This window comes from Pseudorca crassidens, chromosome 15 (genome assembly GCF_039906515.1).
Source record: "Pseudorca crassidens isolate mPseCra1 chromosome 15, mPseCra1.hap1, whole genome shotgun sequence".
Classification (NCBI taxonomy): Eukaryota; Metazoa; Chordata; class Mammalia; order Artiodactyla; family Delphinidae; genus Pseudorca; species Pseudorca crassidens.
Genome location: NC_090310.1, coordinates 47,720,781 through 47,742,445, shown reverse-complemented (window position 1 = coordinate 47,742,445; position 21,665 = coordinate 47,720,781). Strand labels below are relative to the sequence as shown.

At 38.5% G+C, this 21,665-nt stretch overlaps 1 protein-coding gene across 5 annotated transcripts in view; it reads right to left on the bottom strand.

Annotated features, from left to right (window-relative positions):
* Positions 1-21,665, bottom strand: part of SEL1L2 (SEL1L2 adaptor subunit of SYVN1 ubiquitin ligase) — a 118,717-nt gene that overhangs the window by 56,703 nt on the left and 40,349 nt on the right. For 4 of the 5 annotated variants that reach the window (XM_067707456.1, XM_067707457.1, XM_067707458.1 and 1 more), the window contains one exon: positions 1,407-1,509. The exons of the other annotated variant lie outside the window; for it this stretch is intronic. In XM_067707456.1, coding sequence (XP_067563557.1) covers positions 1,407-1,456 — 50 coding nt within the window. In that variant the 5' untranslated portion in view covers positions 1,457-1,509. The remainder of the gene's footprint in view (positions 1-1,406; positions 1,510-21,665) is intronic. 5 annotated transcript variants of the gene reach the window in all.

Below are 21,665 nucleotides of genomic sequence, written 5' to 3'. Positions count from 1 at the left end.
CCCCCAGGAATGCTCAGCATGAGCCTTGAGTTTTGCTAAGAATGGTTTCCTTTGCTCTTATAAAGAGCTTCTAATTTAACTTTCCCTAGAGAGAGGACCAAATCCCTTACTTCCTTCTTCTTGTCACTTTGGAAAAATCAGAATCTTTTTGACCTTCCATTTCCTCCTCCATAATTTGGGGATAATAATTTATGTCTTACAGTATCATCGTGAGCAATGAGTAATATCCCACACATAAATGCCTACAACATTAACACAAAGAAGGACCTTGAAAAATGGACGTTGTGATGTTTTTATAACCAGGTTCACAGTTGAGTGCCCCACCCCCACCCTCATCCTCTACACTCTTACACTCTTCTCAAAGTCTTTGAGTTTTCAGAAAGAATTCATGGACTCTGCGCCTGCCTGCCTCGGGTTGGTTACCACAGCTCTGGGATGCTTCCCGTAGGGCTAGTATGCCTAATTTGTGTGAAAACAAAAGAAGTCTCCTTGTCGAGGGCTCAGAGTCCATTCTTTCTATTATGGTTCAAGACACACTTGCCTTCTTCTCTTCCACACCTTCCACTTACCATTTAGAGGACTAGAGATAAAAATAGCAAACACTTATCTCCTTATTACTAAGGACACTGTTCTAAGAGCTTGATTGCATTATGCAGGGCACGAAGCAGTTAAGTAACTTGCTCAGGATCACACCAGTAATGACAGAGCCAGAGTGTGATCCCAAGGTTTTAACTAGAGAGTTGATAGGACCTCAAGTTGTGCCCCTCTCCTGGGGGGAGAAGATATTTCTGCCTCCCATTTAGACAAAATAGATAAGTGAAAAGAGAAACAATGGACATGGTGTGAGACCATGTGGCCACGGCTTGGTCACCTCCCAGCTGTGCATTTGTGATCACTTCACTCTAACATCCTTGAATCTCTGTTCTCAACTTTTTAAAGGGGGAAAAATGAAACCTTTCTTAACTCATAAGTCTGTTCTGGGGATAAAATGACGTCACATGCACGAAAGTGCTCTGAAAACCATAAAGTGATGTACAAATGCTGTTAGGCAGAATAAAGCATTCTAAAACAATAACTTCTCTAATTCAAATAATACATGTTTTATTTCATTTGAATCAATTAAAGCCAAAACAGAATATTTTTGCCTGAATGCTCAGATCAGTGCCTTCATTCTGCCTTTCATTTAATGTGTAGGGACCGCAATTTCACACATAGTCCTTCCATTTGTAGGCTGGATAATTTGTAGGATTCTTTAAACACCATTTGATCCTTTTAAAAACAAAAGCTTACAGACAAATAAGCTTACTTGTTATACCAGTAAGCTTTTAATGACAAATTAGATTTTGGATTGTTCCTTTTTCTCAACCTGGAAATTGAACTTGGCTTAAGTAGCTGGATGGACTTACTCTGCTTTTTGTTTTCGGCTTTTAGACTGCTGGAGGATCTTGATGCCCATCTTAAAAAGCCGGTCTCCTTCATCTGTGAAAATTTTCTTTGTTTGCTTTTTTACTGTATATGGACGAACAAGGACAAATAGCATTATTTTTGTGTTTTATATTTTAAAAATAATGTGCTGGAATATTAGTTTGGGGTTCTCTCTCATTTTCTAACTTCTGCATTTCAAGATCACCTCACCTTTGGTCAGATGGTAGAAGCTGCCTACAAAAGTACTCTCTTCCTCTCTTTTGTGAAAGGTCTTGGAGGGTAGAGGAGACAGACAGATGTTTCTGATGGTAGGAGGGAGAGAGGTGTTCCCGGTGTGGGAAGAGGGTACAAAGTCCTGTAAGCAGAAGACAGGAAGCAAGGCCTCTAAGGGAAGGGGTTGCCTGGTGTATTCTACAGGTTGGATCTTAGACACCAGGCTCTCAGCTCTCAGATCCCTTGTCTGAACCTTAAGATTTCATGAGCAATGGGCATCTCCAAGATGACCATTGTGTACCTAGGATTGGAAGAGAGAATCTCCCTGAAAATTTTGCTCTGCCCAAGGCTCCCCCCTCCTCCCCAGAACCTTTCTCAGACCTTTCTAGCCTGAGAACTGTTGGGGATGAGCATCAGGAATAAGAGGGCAGAGTACGTGTGCCAAGACACACTTTGGACCTTGGAGAAGACACACAGAGAGAGTATCAATAATAATTTGCCTTGTGATGGAGACTCAGAGTAAATTTTATAGCATTTAAGGAAAATAAGGAAACAGGAATTTACCTGCTACAATAATAATATTTTAAAACATTTATATAACAATTCACAATTTTCAAAACATATCACCAGTTTACAGATGGGGAAAGCTGGTTAGAAGGAGAGTCTGCTTTAGAGCCCCCACCCCAACACACACACACACACACACACACACACACACACACACACACACCCCTCCATAGTATCACAGTGCCTCTTGAAGTCCATTATGACACTCACTGAAACCTCTGATTAGGTGAACCACATCTGAAGTCATTTTATTTTATTATTTTTTTAACATCGTTATTGGAGTATAATTGCTTTACAATGGTTTGTTAGTTTCTGCTTTATAACAAAGTGAATCAGCTATACATATGTCTCCATATCTCCTCCCTCTTGTGTCTCCCTCCCACCCCTCTAGGTGGTCACAAAGCACCAAGCTAATCTCCCTGTGCTATGTGGCTGCTTCCCACTAGCTATCTATTTTATGTTTGGTAGTATATATAAGTCCATGCCACTCTCTCACTTTCGTCCCAGCTTACCCTTCCCCTTCCCTGTGTCCTCAAGTCCATTCTCTACATCTGTGTCTTTATTCCCGTCCTGCCCCTAGGTTCTTCAGAACCTTTTTTAATTTTTGGATTCCATATATATGTGTTAGCATACAATATTTGATTTTCTCTTTCTGACTTACTTCACTCTGTACGACAGACTCTAGGTCCATCTAACTCACTATAAATAACTCAATTTCATTTCTTTTTATGGCTGTGCAATATCGCATTGTATATATGTGCCACATTTTCTTTATCCATTCATCTGTTAATGGACACTTAGGTTGCTTCCATGTCCTGGCTATTGTAAATAGAGCTGCAATGAACATTGTGGTACATGACTCTTTTTGAATTATGGTTTTCTCAGGGTGTATGTCCAGTAGTGGGATTGCAGGGTCATATGGGAGTTCTATTTTTAGGTTTTTAAGGAACCTCCATACTGTTCTCCATAATGGCTCTATCAATTTACATTTCCACCAATAGTGCAAGAGGGTTCCCTTTTCTCCACACCCTCTCCAGCATTTATTGTTTGTAGATTTTTTGATGATGGCCATTCTGACTGGTGTGAGGTGATACCTCATTGCAGTTTTGATTTGCATTTCTCTAATGATTAGTGATGTTGAGCATTCTTTCATGTGTTTCTCAGCAATCTGTATATCGTCTTTGGAGAAATGTCTATTTAGCTCTTCTGCCCATTTTTGGATTGGGGTTGTTTTTTTTTTTGATATTGAGTTGCATGAGCTGCTTGTAAATTTTGGAGGTTAGTCCTTTGTCAGTTGCTTCGTTTGCAAATATTTTCTCCCATTCTGAGGGTTGTCTTTTCTTCTTGTTTATGGTTTCCTTTGCTGTGCAAAAGCTTTTCAGTTTCATTAGGTCCCATTTGTTTATTTTTGTTTTTATTTCCATTTCTCTAGGAGGTGGGTCAAAAAGGATCTTGCTGTGATGTATGTCATAGAGTGTTCTTCCTATGTTTTCCTCTACTATTTTTATAGTGTCTGGCCTTACATTTAGGTCTTTAATCCATTTGGAGTTTATTTTTGTGTATGGTGTTAAGGAGTGTTCTAATTTCATTCTTTTACAAGTAGCTCTCCAGTTTTCCCAGCACCACTTATTGAAGAGGCTGCCTTGTCTCCATTGTATATTCTTGCCTCTTTTATCAAAAATAAGGTGACCATATGTGCGTGGGTTAATCTCTGGGCTTTCTATCCTGTTCCATTGATCTATATTTCTATTTTTGTGCCAGTACCATACTGTCTGGCACTGTAGCTTTGTAGTATAGTCTGAAGTTTGGGAGCCTGATTCCTCCAGCTCCGTTTTTCTTTCTGAAGATTGCTGAAGTCATTTTAAAGGAGAGGCATTCTGGGATTTGATGCCTCATTAACAAGACAACAAAGAACTTTTAAAGTGGTTCTTGTTTTTCTTCTTCCTGACAAGATATCAGAGTTGTGCACTTTCTTTTGTAAATTAAATAACAAACCCAAACACAACAAACTTAAAAGCCAGTTTACAACTATTTTGAATGCTTCAAGTTATCCAATCAATTTAGTAACACCAGACAAGTTTTGTGTCTAACTTCTGCTTTGGGTTGTATATTACCTATACTTATGATTAAAGAGGAAAAATAATGGGAAAAATCTACTCATCTGTGTTTGGAATAGCAATTGCTCCTATTAACATGCTTTCAAAGAGTGGGAATAAATTTTGAAAGGTTGACTCTGCATCCATATACATATGAGAAATGATTTACCACTACAGATTTCTAGCCATGCCTTTTACGTTTACGTGTGATTTTCTTTTTGGTTTTCCAAATGTATTAAAATACAAGTTTTCTTTAACACAAGAGGGCGCAATTATCAGAAAAAGTTATCTTGACAACACTTTGGTTTTCTTTTTATGGTTTAATGATTTCAAAATTTGGGGAAAATTACAGTCAGGAAATGATTTGTGGATTTGAGGAGACCATTCTGAAGTTGATGTAAAAGACCTTCATGACTCTGAAGTCCTTTGAATGGCCAACTGTTTTGTACTGGTAGGGGCTCTAAGGTGACTGAGAAGTGGTGGGGATGAGCATCAGGAATAAAAGGGCGAATAGGTGTGCTAGAGAAGTATTTAAGGCAGCAGTAAATTGTGGAAAGTGATCCAACTAGATGAGTTTGTATTTCAGTGTTTGTCAGAGATATAATTTGTAGAGAGTTCTAGATACTTTATTACTTCTGCAGTCTTATTATCATTACTCCCTATCTAACTTGGGGACTGTTATGGGCTGAATTGTGTCCTTCAAAATTCATATATTGAAGTCCCAACCCCCAGTACCTCAGAATGTAACCGTATTTGGAGATGAGGTCTTTAAAGAAGTGATTAAATGAGGCCATTAGGTTGGGGCCCTAATCCAATATGACAGGTGTCCTTATAAGCAGAAGAAACACCAGGAGCATGTGGGCACAGAAAAAGATCATGTAAGGACACATTGAGAAGGTGACCCTTTGTAAGCCAAGGAAAGAAGCCTTAGAATGAAACCAACCCTGCAAACACCTTGATCATGGACTTCCAGCCTCCAGAACTGTGAGAAAATAAATTTCTGCTGTGTAAGCCACCTTGCCTATGGTATTTTGTTATGGCAGCCATAGCAAACTAATACTGATGCCAACTCCAAATCACAAGGAAAACAAGCTGTCCCTTCTCCCTGTGAGAAAGGATGCCCCAAACTCAGTTTCTGATCAGATCAGTGGCTACCTTCGAAAAGCAAGAGGCACTGAAATTTCCCATGGCCCCGCAAGGTTTCCAGGTGCTGGACATCTGACTTTCCCAGGCAGCTGGATGCCCAGGTAGCTCACGTCTGACAAAGTCATTTTCTCATGATTGTACTCAAAGTACAGTGTAGTAGGTAGACCTTGCATATGTCCAGAAATACTTGGACCCAGATTACCTTTCTGTGAGATGGTGGGAGAAATGGGAATCTATGCCTTCTCCTGCTCATACTTCAGTTGTAAAATTCTCTAATCAAGTCTATTTCTTAATTCCTTTCACTTGCCATTGTGGAATTCGTGCAGAATCCTCTTGTTCATAATGACTATAAGCAAATCTTTAGAACAAAAATGGCCCACTTGCTTGTTTCAGATATTAATGAGAAGAAGGAAAGCTGGAGACAACTTGTTCTCTGTCATTCATACGTTTACTCGTTCATTTAATAGGTATGAACTGATGATACTCACCATGTGTTAGACACAATGCTAGATATTCTGTCTTAGCCTGGTGGAGACAAACATGTTTACCAAAAATTACAAGGCCACATGGTAGGCACTACATAAGAAGGCACTGTGGGAGTAAAGGAGGCTTCTTTGTTTGTAAGCAACAGAAACCCAATATGATTGACTTAAGCCAAAGAAACTTATTAGGAGGTTCATAGACTCAATGGGGTTGATCAGGAATCAAAGTATCTCTGGAAGCAGAGGCAGACATTGCTACTGGGATGGACTAGAATCCAATCCTTTTAGGACCTTCCTCTCTCTGTTGAGGAAGACTCCATGATGAATCTGATGGGTCAGCAGGGAAAACAAGGCTTCTCATTACCTTCCTATAAAAATGTATCCATTGGGGAAGATCTAATTCCTCAGAGGAAATTGGGATGGTGAGAAGGGTAAAATGGGTGATGGGAAGCCCACAAACAGCAAATGCCCACCCACTTCATGCCCCTTACTCTGGCTTCGTGAAATAAAGAAATCTTCACAGATTAAATGGCACTTTAGATAGTTCTTAAAACGTAGGTAGGAATTTGTCAGTCCAAGAAGATGAAACTGGTGTTCCATTTGGAGGAAACAGTTTATGCAAATGAACTGGGGGGCAGTGTATCTTAAAGAATGAGAGCTTGAGTGTCACGGCTGGTCATGCAGTCAAAGCTGGCTACGGAAGTAAGTGATACTGAGGAGCGCGGACAGAGGGGTGAAGAAGGAGAGGGAGGAGGGAACTGAGGTCATTGTGAAGGTGAAGGCAGGTTTGGTAGGCGAAAGAGAGAGAGAATAGAAGTGGCAGGAGGATGGCTCTGATCAGAGACAATTGTTTTGGAGTTTGAATAGAGACAAGTTGATTGGAGTCAAGGAGGTTCAGCAAGTAAGGCAAGGTCTTTCAACATATATATTTAACCCTCCAAGGTGCTGGTGGCCTATAGCCATTGGCTGATTGATGTGGGAGTAAAAAAGCCCAGCCCCCTTGCCTATGCGAAGGGGGCAATCCTCCAGGGCAATTCGTTCTTCAAAGCCCTAAACTTCTGAAACTCTTATCTTTGCTCAGCTCCTTCCCTTGCCCTAGCCTGCATTCCTCACTTTCTTGTATGTTTCACCAGAAAATCTAGAACTTTAGCACTTAAATTTAAGTATATAAATACCATCTAAATTATCTAGAAAAATAAAAGGGAAAAGAATAATAAATTCATTATTTTGAATCTCAAATTATAGTTACGTTGTGAGCCACATAAAGGATCACTGAGAGTTAAAAGAATGTTTTGTCACTGAGAGTTAAAGGAGATGAATATCTTTTAGTCTGACTAAAAATCAGGTGCTTTCACCATTAAAATGATACAAAAAGATAAAATGGGAAAATCTTTGCCCTGCAGAAAATCTTGCCTCCACAGACACTGTATCTATAATTTTAATTGTCTTTAATATAAACCAACTTCAGTTTCTGATGTTCTGAATAATGCATCAGAAGAGCTCTTCACATTTGCCCTTAATGTCTGCTAGAAAGATACAATCTAAGATAAGGAGGGAGAATAACGATCCATTTCTAAAAATAACATTCCATCCAAGAAAGAATGACTCAGCAGAGTTTAGTCAGATAAAGATGCGATCAACTCAAATACACTTGAATAGAGCACAGATATTTACAACAGTCAAGTTTATTCATTCTGTCCCCAGATTATTGTCCTCAGGTATCAATACCTCCAGTGGTATTTCTTAGAAATGGTAGACAAATTATCAGTAGAAAAAAAATTTTTTTCTCTTTAAGTATGTATTAAGCAAAGCTTGAAATAAGAGGGATTCTGACAGATACAAATCACAATCTAAAACTCTTAATTTAGCAGAAAGAAATATGGGTTATAAAACAAGTGAAGAATCAAAAATAATATATATCTATAGTTATAAATAGGAGCTAATATTTATAAAGCACTTGGGTCCCAAGGCAATTTTCTCACTGACTGTAAAAGGAAGGCGCCATATCATTCCCATTTTACAGATGAGGTGATGTAGGCACAGAGAGGTTAAGTAACCTACCTAAGGTCATATAGCTGGTACCCAGTAGACAAGGATTCAAATCTAGGCAGTCTGACTCCAGAGTCTGTGCTCATACTACTTCTTAGAGCTATACAAAATGCAGACTCATGTGTTAAATGCAAAGTTACCATCAAATGATGAACAATTTGAAAAAATAAAAAAATTTTAAATATATTTTAAAAATAAATTTATTGTAATTTGTCATAAATATTTTAAAGTTGTTTATTTATAGTAATACTTCATTTATCTGACATTATTGAAAAATATGTTTCATATAAATCATTTTCCCCATTACATGAGTCATATCCCTTTTTATTTTGACTGTTTTCTGATGGAAATCTGTCTAAAAAGGATACAGTATATTCCTCCACCTTCCCCAACAGAAGATAATGAGCATGGTGTAACCTGGTCTTGATGATTCAGAGCATCATTAGGCATACCTGACAATGCCTAGTCTGGTTGGTTTGGACAAGATTATGTAAGAAGACAGTGCTTGTGGGAGGTCTTGGATAATAGAAAGACTTTCAGTAATGAGTGGGAGCAGGGGCAAGGGAAAGATGGTGACATGCTGTACCCATGTCCTCTGGGGTGGGCAAGAGTGCTTGCTGAAAGTGGCTGGGTTGACACTTAGCTGCACTTGCTAATTTGTAACACCTTAGATCACTGTTTCCCAAAGGGTACATAAGATAATTTTAAGTGGTACACACACAAACTTTAATACTTTGATAGTTAATATATTTAATGTATATTCACCTGTAAATTCTATTTGTGTCAAGTGATGCTAATTTCCATTTTTTTCCTTAAAAAATTAACCATGAAATATTTCAAACATATAAAAAAAAATCCAGAAAGTGAAACACACTATAACCCTGCCCCCTCACACACACAGTTTAACAGATGGTGACATTTTGCCTTATTTGTTTTAAGTATCAACTCTAAGGAAACAGAATGTACAGAAACACCCAAGCCTCCTCCCAGCATCCTTTCTCCTTGTTCCCTCTTCAGAGGGGTTATTGTCCTGGAGTTGCTATGTAGCTATTTTACTACATATATGTACCCAATATTATTTCTATACTTCGTATAAATAGCATCATACTGTATATACTTTTGCAACTAGGTTTTTCACTTTTTTTTTTTTGCGGTACGCGGGCCTCTCACTGTTGTGGCCTCTCCCGTTGTGGAGCACAGGCTCCGGACGCGCAGGTTCAGCGGCCATGGCTCACGGGCCTAGCCGCTCCGCGGCATGTGGGATCTTCCCGGACCGGGGCACGAACCCGTGTCCCCTGCATTGGCAGGCAGACTCTCAACCACTTCGCCACCAGGGAAACCCGGTTTTTCACTTTTTGAGATTTATTCATCTTGAGTCAAGCAAGTTTCATTCATTCATTTTAACAGCACCAACAGTCTGGTTAAAATTCTTTGTATGTATAATCCACTTTATGTATTCATTGCTTCATTATTTATCCTACTCATTCCATGCACATTAGGTTTTTCCACTTCTGTGTTACCAAAACCAATTCTACAATGAAAATCCTCATGCACATTTCCTTCTACAGATGTGTGAGAATTTATCTAAAAGTACATGTGCCAAGTATGGGATATATGCATCTTAAACTTTACTAAATATTACCACATTGCTGTTTAAAGAGGTTGGACAAAACTTATGCTCTCACTAGTGATGTATAAGGGTTCTTGTTTCTTCACATTCTGGATCACTCATGGGGCTATCTGACCTTTTAGTTTTGCTAATCTGTGTCAAATAATTAATCTTTGCTATTGAATTTGTTTCTGCAATTACTAATGAAGTTAAGTATAATTATCGGCCTTTGGTTGTTTTCACCTTTTAGGAAAATGGGATATTTATTACCTCACAACTGTTAGAATGGCTATCATCAAAAAGGCAAGAAATAAATGTTGGTGAGGATGTGAAGAAAAGGGAAACCTTATACACTGTTGGAAATGTAAATTGGTGCAGCCACTATGTCCTCAAAAAATTAAGAATGGAACTACCATGTGATCTAGCAATTCCACTTCTGGGTATTTATCCAAAGAATTTGAAAACACTAACTTGAAAAGATATGTGCACCCCTGTATTCATCACTTCATTACTTACAATAGCCAAGGTATGGAGACAACTTAGGTGCCCATCAATAGATGAATGGATAAAGAAGATGTTTTTTATATATATATATATATATACACACACACATATATATACATATATATGCGGTACACACACATATACACACACACACACACACAATGGAATACTACTCAGCTATCATCAAAAAAGATGAAACATGGATGAACCTTGAGGGTATTATGCTAAGTGAAATAAGTCAGATGAAGAAAGACAAATACCATATGATTTCACTAATATGTGGAATATGAAAAAGAAAAAAACAAATAAAAAATAAATGAACAAACCAAAACAAACACATAGATATAGAGAACAGAGTAGTGGTTAACAGAAGGGAAGTGGGGGAGGGAAGGGCAAAATGCATAAAGAGGGCCAACTGTAAGGTGATGGGTTAGAAACTAAATTTTTGATGGTGAGCACACTGTAGTATATTCAGAAGCAGAAGTATAATGCTATATATATGAAACTTATATAATGTTTTAAAGTTTTTTTTTGGATATGGACCATTTTTTTAAAGTCTTTACTGAATTTGTTACAATACTGCTTCTGTTTTATGTTTTGGTTTTTGGGCTGTGAGGCATGTGGGATCTTAGCTTCCTGACCAGGGATTGAACCTACATCCCCTGCATTGGAAGGTGAAGTCTTAACCACTGGACCACCAGGGAAGTCCCCAGTTCCCTTATATAATGTTATAAACCAATGTTACCTCAATAAAAAATAAATCTAAAAAAAAAAGAATTGCCTATTTGTATCCTTTGTTCCTTTTCTATTTAGTTTTCATGTTGATTTGTAGGTGTTCTTTATATAACCAAATACTAATTCTTTGTTGACTATATTTGTTGCTTTTTCCAGCGTGTTAGGCTTCTTTTTATGTTATAATAAAAAATATATATTCAAATTAAAATTTTTTCAGGTCATCAAATTTATGAATTTTGCCATTATGGTTTTATTTTTATCTTTTCTAAGACCCCTTTCTTATGCCAATATCATAATTTCTTCTAAAATTATTAAAGTTTTGATAATCACATTTAGGTCTTTAATAAAACTGGAATTTTTGTATATGAGGTGGGGATGGGATCTTATGTTAATCTTCATCCAAATGATAATCAATGGTCTGTGTATAATCTGTTTATACTTTCCCAGCACCACTTATTGAAGAGGCTATCTTTTCTCCATTGAATGTTCTTGCCTCCTTTGTCATAAATTGGATGCTCATATGTGTGTGGGTTTATCTCTGGGCATTCTATCCTATACCATTCATTTACACTTCTGTTTTTGTGCCAGTACCATACTGTCTTGATTACTGTGGCTTTGAGGTATAGTTTGAAGTCAGGGAGCCTGATTCCTCCAACTGTTTTTCTTTCTCAAGATTGCTTTGGCTATTCAGGGTCTTTTGTGTTTCTATACGAATTGTAAAATCTTTTGTCCTAATTCTGTGAAGAATACCATTGGTAGTTTGATAGGGATTGCATTCAATCTGTAGATTGCTTTGGGTAGTATAGTCATTTTCACAATACTGATTCTTCCAATCCAAGAACATGGTATATTTCTCCATCTGTTTATGTCATCTTTGATTTCGTTCATCAGTGTTTTGTAGTTTTCTGAGTACAAGTCTTTCCCCTCCTTAGGCAGGTTTATTCCTAGGTATTTTATTATTTTTGTTGCAATGGTAAATGGGAGTGTTTCCTTAATTTCTCTCTTTGATTTTTTGTTGTTGCTGTATAGGAATGCCAGAGCTTTTTGTGCATTAACTTTGTATACTGAAACCTTACCAAATTCATTGATTAGTTCTAGTGGTTTTCTGGTGGCATCTTTAGGATTTTCTATGCATAGTATCATGCCATCTGCAAACACTGACAGTTTTACTTCTTCTTTTCCAATTTGTATTCCCTTTATTTCCTTTTCTTCTCCGATTGCTCTGACCAGGACTTCCAAAACTATGCTGAGTAAGAGTGGCGAGACTGGACATTCTTGTCTTGTTCCTGATCTTAGTGGAAAATGCTTTCAGTTTTTCACCATTGAGTATGATGCTTGTGGTGGGTTTGTCATATATGGCCTTTATTAAGTTGAGGTAGGTTCCCTCTATGCCCACTTTCTGGAGAGTTTTTATCATAAATGGGTGTTGAATTTTGTCAAAAGCTTTTTCTGCATCTATTCAGATGATCATATGGTTTTTATTCCTTAATTTGTTAATATGGTGTATCACATTGATTGACTTGCGTATATTGAAGAAACCTTGCATCTCTGGGATAAATCCCACTTGATCATGGTGTATGATCCTTTTAATGTGCTGTTGGATTCTGTTTGTTATTATTTTGTTCAGGATTTTTGCATCTAAGTTCATCAGTGATATTGGTCTATAATTTTCTACTTTTGTGATATCTTTTTCTGGTTTTGGTATCCGGGTGATGGTGGCTTCGTAGAATGAATTTGGGAGTGTTTCTCCCTCTGCAATTTTTTGGAAGAGTTTGAGAAGGATAGGTGCTAGCTCTTCTCTATATGTTTGATAGAATTCACCTGTGAAGCCATCTGGTCCTGGACTTTTGTTTGTTGGAAGATTTTTTTTGTTTTTTTTTTGCAGTACGCAGGCCTCTCACTGTTGTGGCCTCTCCCATTGAGGAGCACAGGCTCCAGACGTGCAGGCTCAGTGGCCATGGCTCATGGGCCCAGCCACTCCATGGCATGTGGGATCCTCCCGGACCAGGGCACAAACCCGTGTCCACTGCATCGGCAGGCGGACTCTCAACCACTGTGCCACCAGGGAAGCCCTGTTGGAAGATTTTTAATCACAGTTTCAATTTCATTACTTGTGATTGCTCTGTTCATATTTTCTATTTCTTCCTGGTTAAGTCTTGGAAGGTTATACCTTTCTAAGAATTTCTCCATTTCTTCCAGGTTGTCCATTTTATTGGCACAGAGTTGCTTGTAGTAGTCTCTTATAATCCTTTGTATTTCTGCAGTGTCTGTTGTGATTTATCCTTTTTCATTTCTAATTTTATTGATTTGCATCCTCTCCCCTTTTTTCTTGATGAGTCTGGCTAAGGGTTTATCAGTTTTGTTTATATTCTCAAAGAACCAGTTTTAGTTTTATTGATCTTTGCTATTGTTTTCATTTTTATTTCATTTATTTCTGCTCTGGTCTTTATAATTTCTTTCCTTCTACTGACTTTGGGTTTTCTTTGTTCTTCTTTCTCTAGTTGTTTTAATTGTAGGGTTAGATTGTTTATTTGAGATTTTTCTTGTTTCTTGAGGTGAGACTTAATTGCTATAAACTTCCCTCTTAGAACTGCTTTTGCTGCATCCCATAGGTTTTGCGTCATCGTGTTTTCATTGTCATTTGTTTCTATGCATTTTTAAAATTTCTTCTTTGATTTCTTCAGTGATCTCTTGGTTATTTAGTACAGCCCTGTTTACCCTCCATGTATTTGTGGTTTTTTACAGTTTTTTCCTGTAATTGATTTTCAATTTCATAGCGTTGTGGTCAGAAAAGATGCTTGATACGATTTCAATTTTCTTAAGTTTTCTGAGGCTTGATTTGTGACCCAAGATGTGATCAATCCTGGAGACTGTTCCGTGTGCACTTGAGAAGAAAGTGTATTCTGCCAGTTCTGGGTGGAATATTCTATAAATATCAATTAAATGTATCTGGTCTATTGTATCATTTAAAGCTTGTGTTTCCTTATTTATTTTCTGTTTGGATGATCTCTCCATTGGTGTAAGTGGGGTGTTAAAGTCCCCTACTATTATTGTGCTACTGTTGATTTCTCCTTTCATGGTTGTTAGCATTTGCCTAATGTATTGAGGTGCTCCTATGTTGGGTGCATAAACATTTATAATTGTTATAGCTTCTTCTTGGATTGATCCTTTGATCACAATATAGTGTCCCTCCTTATCTCTTGTAACAGTCTTTATTTTAAAATCTATTTTATCTGATACGAGTATTGCTACTCCAGCTTTCTTTTGATTTCCGTTTGCATGGAATATCTTTTTCCATTCCTTCACTTTCAGTGTGTATGTGTCCATAGATCTGAAGTGGGCCTCTTGTAGACAGCATATAAGGGTCTTGTTTTTGTATCCATTCAGCCAGTCTGTGCCTTTTGGTTGGGGCATTTAATCCATTTACATTCAAGGTTATTATCAATATGTATGTTCCTATTACCATTTTCTTAATTGTTTTGGGTTTGTTTTTGTGGGTGTGTTTCTTCTCTCATGTTTCCAGCCTAGAGAAGTTCCTTTAGGATTTGATGTAAAGCTGGTTTGGTGGTGCTGAATTCTCTTAGGTTTTGCTTGTCTGAAAAGCTTTTGATTTCTCCATTGAATCTGAATGAGATCCTCTGGGTAATCTTGGTTGTAGGCTTTTCTCTTTCATCACTGTAAGTATATCCTGCCACTCCTTTCTGGCCTGCAGAGTTTCTGCTGAAAAATCAGCTGATAACCTTAGGGGGATTCCTTTGTATGTTATTTTTTGGTTTTCCCTTGCTGCTTTTAATATTTTTTCTCTGAATTTAATTTTTGTTAGTTTGATGAAAATGTGTCTTGGTGTGTTTCTCCTAGGGTTTATCCTGTATGGGGTTCTCTGCACTTCCTGAACTTGGGTGACTATTTCCTTTCCCATGTTAGGGAAGTTTTCCACTATAATCTCTTCAAATATTTTCTCAGACCCTTTCTTTTTCTCTTCCTCTTCTGGGACCCCTATAATTCGAATGTTAGTGTGTTTAGGGCTGTCCCAGAGGTCTCTGAGATTGTCTTCAATTCTATTTATTCTTTTTTCTTTATTCTGCTCCTTGGCAGTTATTTCCACCATTTTGTCTTCCAGCTCACTTAATTCATTCTTCTGCCTCAGTTATTCTGTTACTGACTCCTTCTAGTGTATTTTTTCATTTCAATTATTGTGTTGTTCATCTCTGTTTGTCTTTTCTTTAGTTCTTCTAGATCTTTGTTAAACATTTCTTGTATTTTCTCAATCCGTGCCTCCATTCTATTTCTGAGATTCTGGATCATCTTTACTATCATTACTCTGAATTCTTTTTCAAATAGATTGCCTATTTCCTCTTCATTTATTTGGTCACGTAGGTTTTTACATTGCTCCTTCATCTGTGACAAAGTTTTTTGCCGTCTCATTTTTTTTTTCCTTTTTTTTTATGAGTGGGCTTTTGTTCCTATCTTGCTGGGTTTTTGGCCTGAGGCCTCCAACGCTGGAGTTTCTAGGCTGTTGGGTAGAGCTGCGTTTTGGTGCTGAGATGAGGACCTCTGTGAGACTTCATTCCGATAAATATTCCCCTGGAGTCTGAGGTTCTCTGTTAGTCCAGTGGTTCGGACTGAGAGCACCCACCGCAGGAGCTTCTGCATGACCCCTGGCTTGTGAACCAAGCTGGTTCACTTGGGGGTTCACTTGGGTGTTCCTCCCGTCTCCTTGGGCATCCTACCAGCGGCCATCAGGCACCCTAGTTATGGGGAGACACTAACTGCACGTCTTCCCACGCTGCCATCTTGACTCCACCCCCCCAACAAGGCTTTTAATGTAGGAATTGTGGAATTGTTTCCACGAAGTTATTTTGTATTGCTTCTTTCAGGTTTCCAGATTTATCATCTTATTGGTGGAAAGAAATCTGTGTATGTGAACATATTGGCTTGAAAGTGTTCCCACACACACACACACACACACACAAAAATCGGGTGGCATAAATTCAAATTCAAATCTGTATAAGGTGCAGGGATATTGTGTAGGTTATTTTCCAGGAACATGTTTTTCCCTGCGAGAGTCGAAGTGGAGGAAAAGCTTCCTTGATATTTACATATAATGGTGGGTGGTTTGTTGTTTTTTCCTAATCTCCCCTTTCACTGTATGCACAGCTCTATGAGACTCTTAGTTTTATTCATAACTCTTCATCTCAATTCCCTTGTCAAAGATCTTTATGTCTTTTTTATTTTCCCAGCCTGGGATTTAAAATCCAAGGCTCATCCATTACCAGCTCTGATCACAGCTTGCCAAAACATCAACTCACATGGTTATTTTTCATTATTTCTAGCACCTGGGGATTTCAGTTTCTTGTAAGCCCAGGCCTTCATTTAAAAAAAGTGTTTTGGCATATACTAGGTGTCATTTTTAGGTATTTGTAAGCAGTAGGATTTTCATATTGGATTAAACCACTATTTTGCCAGAATAGGAGATCTTCAGTGATTTTTTTAAGAAAATAAATTCATTCACAAAAAAACTTGTGTTGATTTAAAGAAAAACTTTAAGTAATAGGAAAGATATTAAATGGTACACAGATTGGGTTCCCTGATAAGCAGACTTTAAGAGTTTGGAGTATTTATTAAGAAGTGTCCTTGGGACTTCCCTGGTGGTGCAGTGGTTAAGAATCTGCCTGCCAATGCAGGGCACATAGGTTTGAGCCCTGGTCCGGGAAGATCCCACATGCTGTGGAGCAGCTAAGCTCATGTGCCACAACTACTGAGCCTCTGCTCTAGAGCATGCAAGCCACAACTACTGAGCCTGCATGACAAAACTAGTGAAGCCCGTGTGCCTAGAGCCTGTGCTGTGCAACAAAGACAACCACCACAACGAGAAACCCCCGCACAGCAATGAAGAGTAGCCCCCGCTCACTGCAACTAGAGAAAGCCCACGCGCAGCAACGAAGACCCAATGCAGCCATAAATAAATAAATAAATAAATAAATAAAAAGAAAGAAAGAAGAAGTGCCCTTGGGAAGCACACCTGGTGAAGAAGTTGGATTAGGCAGAAAGAGAAGCTGTTATGCAACCTGCAACAGAGAAGAACAAACCTGACTCCATATCAGATCTATTCCTTTAATTCTAACCCTTGTGTTCTGTTGCCTGTGCTCAGCCATGCTGGCTCTGCTCCTTTTGTAAAAGAATGTTGCTTATAGCCTGAAATATACATGATAACCCATTCTCAAGGTTCTGACCTTTGAAGGTATAACACTTTTCCATACATATAGAGATAAAAAGTTGCAGAACAGAAAATAATAATTGTCTTCTTGGTGTTATATAGGAACATTGTGACCAGACCTACTTGGACAGCTGCAGGAACAAAGGATTCCTGCACCAAAAAGTTTGCAAGAATGAGCCATACCTCCTTCAATCTTAGTATAAAAGAAGCCTGAATTCTAACTCAGGTAAGATGGTTCTTTGAGACAGTAGTCCACCATCTTCTCAGCCTGCTGTTTTTCTGAATAAAGTCTCTATTCCTTGCCCCAACAACTAACTTGTCTCTTGATTTATTGGCCTGTCATGTGGCAAGCAGTACAAGCTTGGACTCGGTAACAAGCCCAGTGAAACCCTTTCCTGACCCCAGAGGGTACTCTGGAGCTAACATGTCTCTTCTAACTCACCTCAAGTTAGACTGACATGGTCAGGCCTTTATGTTCCCGAACTGATTAGTCATTGGAAGTTGCCTCTCCCAGGAAGGAGGCATAACTTTGGGCTATGCAGTTGTCTGCACCTGAGACAGTCTCTAAAGGGACTGACTGCTGAAGGCTGTCTGTGAACTTCATTTCCAGCAACTGGGCAACAAGTCCCTCTTTGAAGAGAGGATCTGAATGGCACTTCCCAGTGTCCTCCACATACATTCCACAGTCAATAAAGTGGAATACAAAAGATAAACTTAGCCTAGCTGGTAACAGACCCTAGAAGTGAGAAAAAAGAATGCCAACCCTGGCTTAAAGCAGGATTCTAAGACACTCCCCTCCAACCAAGAACACAGGAGCTGTATGGTCTGATCACCAAAATTAATGATGATTAATTCCAAGAAATGCCAGGAAGGATCTGGTCAGGAAGGACAAAGAAACTAGTGTTCCAGTTGCCTGCAGGAATAGGCTCCACTGTTCCCACTGCATGATTAATTATTGATTTGTCTTTTTAACAATTTAATAAAGATAATTACTCTATTAGACTCAATTCTGACTCAGAAAGAAGAATTAGTTATTGAAGTTCTAGTGATAAGATACCCTGAGAGAAAATGAGCATGCCGTTAAAAAAATGTAATGGGATATGAAAGCATTGTGTTCAACTATAAAACACCATTCAAACATACTCTAAAACTGTAAGGTTTTATTATTTTTATGTAGCACCTATATTGTAGTATATTGTAGATAATGCTGAACTTGGAGTCAGAAGATCTGAGTTTACATTCTACCTCTATATAGGAAGAATTCAACTCAATTTAATTCAGCAAATATTTATTCATATTAAGTATGTGACAGACACAATGCCAGGCACAGATCTTGCCTTGAATTAAAGGGAAAACAAATGCTATTGGTTATATTTGACAATCTCTAGGTAAAGGAAAAAGTGATAGGGATCTGAAAATTGGTAGCTAGTTCTCCTATTTTCAAGATGTAGAAAAATATATTCATATTCTAGAACCAGCTTGATGCCAATCTCCTTAATTTCTCTTTCATTTTTTGAACAAATTTTTATACACAGTTTGTGAGCCTTGAGTTAAGGAGATATTATCACTAAGAATCAGGAAGTTTTTTGAGAATGTTAGGTTCAATCTACTTTTTCTTTTCTGAAGGACTAACAAGTCTGGGGAGTAGCATTTATATAAAACACCTATATCCCATTTTTTATGATATCCTGTACACAAAATGTTGAAATGGGAACTGAATGAGAATGGGATTTAGCAAAGTTTTTAGCCAGCTCTATAACCATGTATAACCCATATTTCTGGTTCATTTCATAGCTTGTAAATGTTCCAAGGAAGGTTACTTCTCCATGGCTTCCTCTACTTTCTTAACTACTGATTCCATAGGTACTGTTCCTGACACTAGGCTTCTGTGTGGGGTTGAAGGTGGGGGATCAGGAAGGCGTGTCTGCCTATCTTCTATCTACCAATGCCTATTAAGGTATCTTCCCAAACAAGGGCAGTGCACTCTGTACAAGGCATTCTGATAACTAAAATTTTATTTTTTCAACCTCATCACATGTAGATTTTTATCTGTAAATATAATATTAGAGATTTATGGTGGATTATTGTGGGCTCTAGGCTCTAAACTTGGTCCTGTCTGGTTAACATCTGTAACAAGAATTTGGGTAAAAGATTGGAGGGCATGCTTGTCAAAAAATATGAATGACAGAAAACTAGGAGAATTTGATTGATATAATTGATAGGTTGAAATAGTCCCAAATGAACACAATGAAACAAATAGACATAAATGTAAAAGATTTCACTTAGAGTCAAAAATTTAGTGAACACATAAGGATTAGGAGATACCTGGCTGTGATGGTCAACTTTATGTATCTATTTGGTGAGTACAGTCTCCAGTTATGAAGTCCTACATGAAACTAGTTTTTGTTGTGAGGGCATTTAGCAGGCACCTTTAAGTAAGTGAGATTATCCTAAATAATCTGGGTTGGGCTGATTCAAACAGTTGAGAGGCCTTAAGAATGGAACTGAGGTTTCCCTGAAGAAGAAAAAAGTCCACCTGTAAACAGCAGCTTCAGCTCCTGCCTGAGACTTCCAGTCTGCCTTGTTGATAAACTACCCTGTGGGTTCTGGACTTGCCCAGCCAGCTCCCATAATCGCATAAGCCAATACCTTAATATAAATCCTTTAATATATATCTCCTACTGGTTCTTTTTTTCTGGTTGAACCCTGATTGATACACTGGCTTAGTACCTTTAGGTGTGAAAAGATTTCAGTTTGCTCTAAGTTTGTTATGCGTTAATCGCTATGAGTGGGGGCCAGAAACAACTCACAGGATCTTAGAAACAATATGCACGAGCCACAGTATCCAGTGAAGGGGAGCCACAGTTCCATTGCTGGAGTCCATACCCATAGCGGGATTATTCTGTCCACCTCCAGCTGCCTAAGATCACTGTGGGGAAGGGATTTTGGTGTAATGGAAGCTAACTTTATAAGAAAGAGATATATTAAATAATGTCACAGGTTTCCCTGTATGATATAGTGAGCTTAGTCACAGGTATTTAAGTAGGAGCTGGTGTCGTCTGCCAGGAATATCTGATGAAAGATACTAGACTAGATGACCTCTAGTGTTCCCTAATTCTAAGGTTCTGTAATTTTACTTTTAATAACTATGCTTCTAATGCATGCCACTAAATGTCCTCATCCTTTTAGTTCATGCCATTTAATTTCCCTTGTCTGGAAAACCTAGTGTGTTCGTTGTCTTCTGATTGCTTTTCTAGAGCCATTCCATCCTGCTCTATGCCCATATGGGCTTCGTCAAAGGACTCCCTTGCCCTCCAGCTTCTGGTTAGATTTGGCTGAGAGGCACCAGCTGGAAGTACGAAGGGTAGGAAGAGAACGAGGTAGGAGTATTTATTCTCCAGCTCCCCAAGTCTGGGTTGCTGCAGGCTGGCTTAGTCCCTTGACCTCACATCATAGTTCTGTCAGAGGGTCCTCTCCACATACCTCTTGCTTTCTTTCTCAGCATCCCAGTAGCCACTACTGCCCTGAGACCCTACAGACCTAGGGGTGGTAATGCCACTGTGGTTACTATCCTAGGTTTCTCCACACCCTGTCTGCACTTTTAGAAATAGGCCCTTGACTAAATTTTACTCATATAAATTTAATTTTTTATTTTTTAAAAAATATTTATTGTATATATGTGCCACATCTTCATTATCCATTCATCTGTCAATAGACATTTAGGTTGGTTCCATGTCCTGGCTATAGTAAATAGTGCTGCAATGAACATTGCGGTACATGTCTCTTTTTGAATTATGGTTTTCTCAGGGTATATGCCCAGCAGTGGGATTGCTGGGTCATATGGTAGTTCTATTTTTAGTTTTTTAAGGAACCTCCATACTGTTTTCCATAAAGAGGTAGACACAGAAAATGGACTTGAGGACATGGGGTGGGAGGGCCAAGCTGGGGTGAAGTGAGAGTAGCATTGACATATATACACTACAGAATGTAAAATAGTTGGCTGGTGGGAAGCAGCAGCATAGCACAGGGAGATTGGCTTGGTGCTTTGCGATGACCTAGAGGGGTGGGATAGGGAGGATGGGAGGGAGGCTCAAGAGGGAGGGGATATGGGGACATGTGTATGCATATGGCTGATTCACTTTGTTGTGCAACAGAAACTAACACAGTACTGAGAAGCAATTATACTCCAATAAAGATCTATAAAAATAAATAAATAAATACATCACTTCTCAAAAGTAAATTTATTTATTTGGTTGTGTCCGGTCTTAGTTGTGGCAGGCAGGCTCCTTAGTTGCAGCTCACCAGCTCCTTAGTTGTGGCATGTGAACTCTTAGTTGAGGCATGTATGTGGGATTTAGTTCCTGGACCAGGGATCGAACCCAGGCCCCCTGCATTGGGAGAGCGGAGTCTTAACCACTGTGCCACCAGGGAAGTCCCCATATGACTCAAATTAAATGTGTCATTTGTTTCCTGTCAAAAATCCTACCTGGTACTTCAAGTAACATGCATGCAACATTTTTATGTCCTATATAGAGCCAACTCTTCAAATGAGCAGTCAACCAGTCTTTTGGAGTAAATGTGGGAAAAATACTCTTAAAATATTAAGATTAAAAAAATTTAAA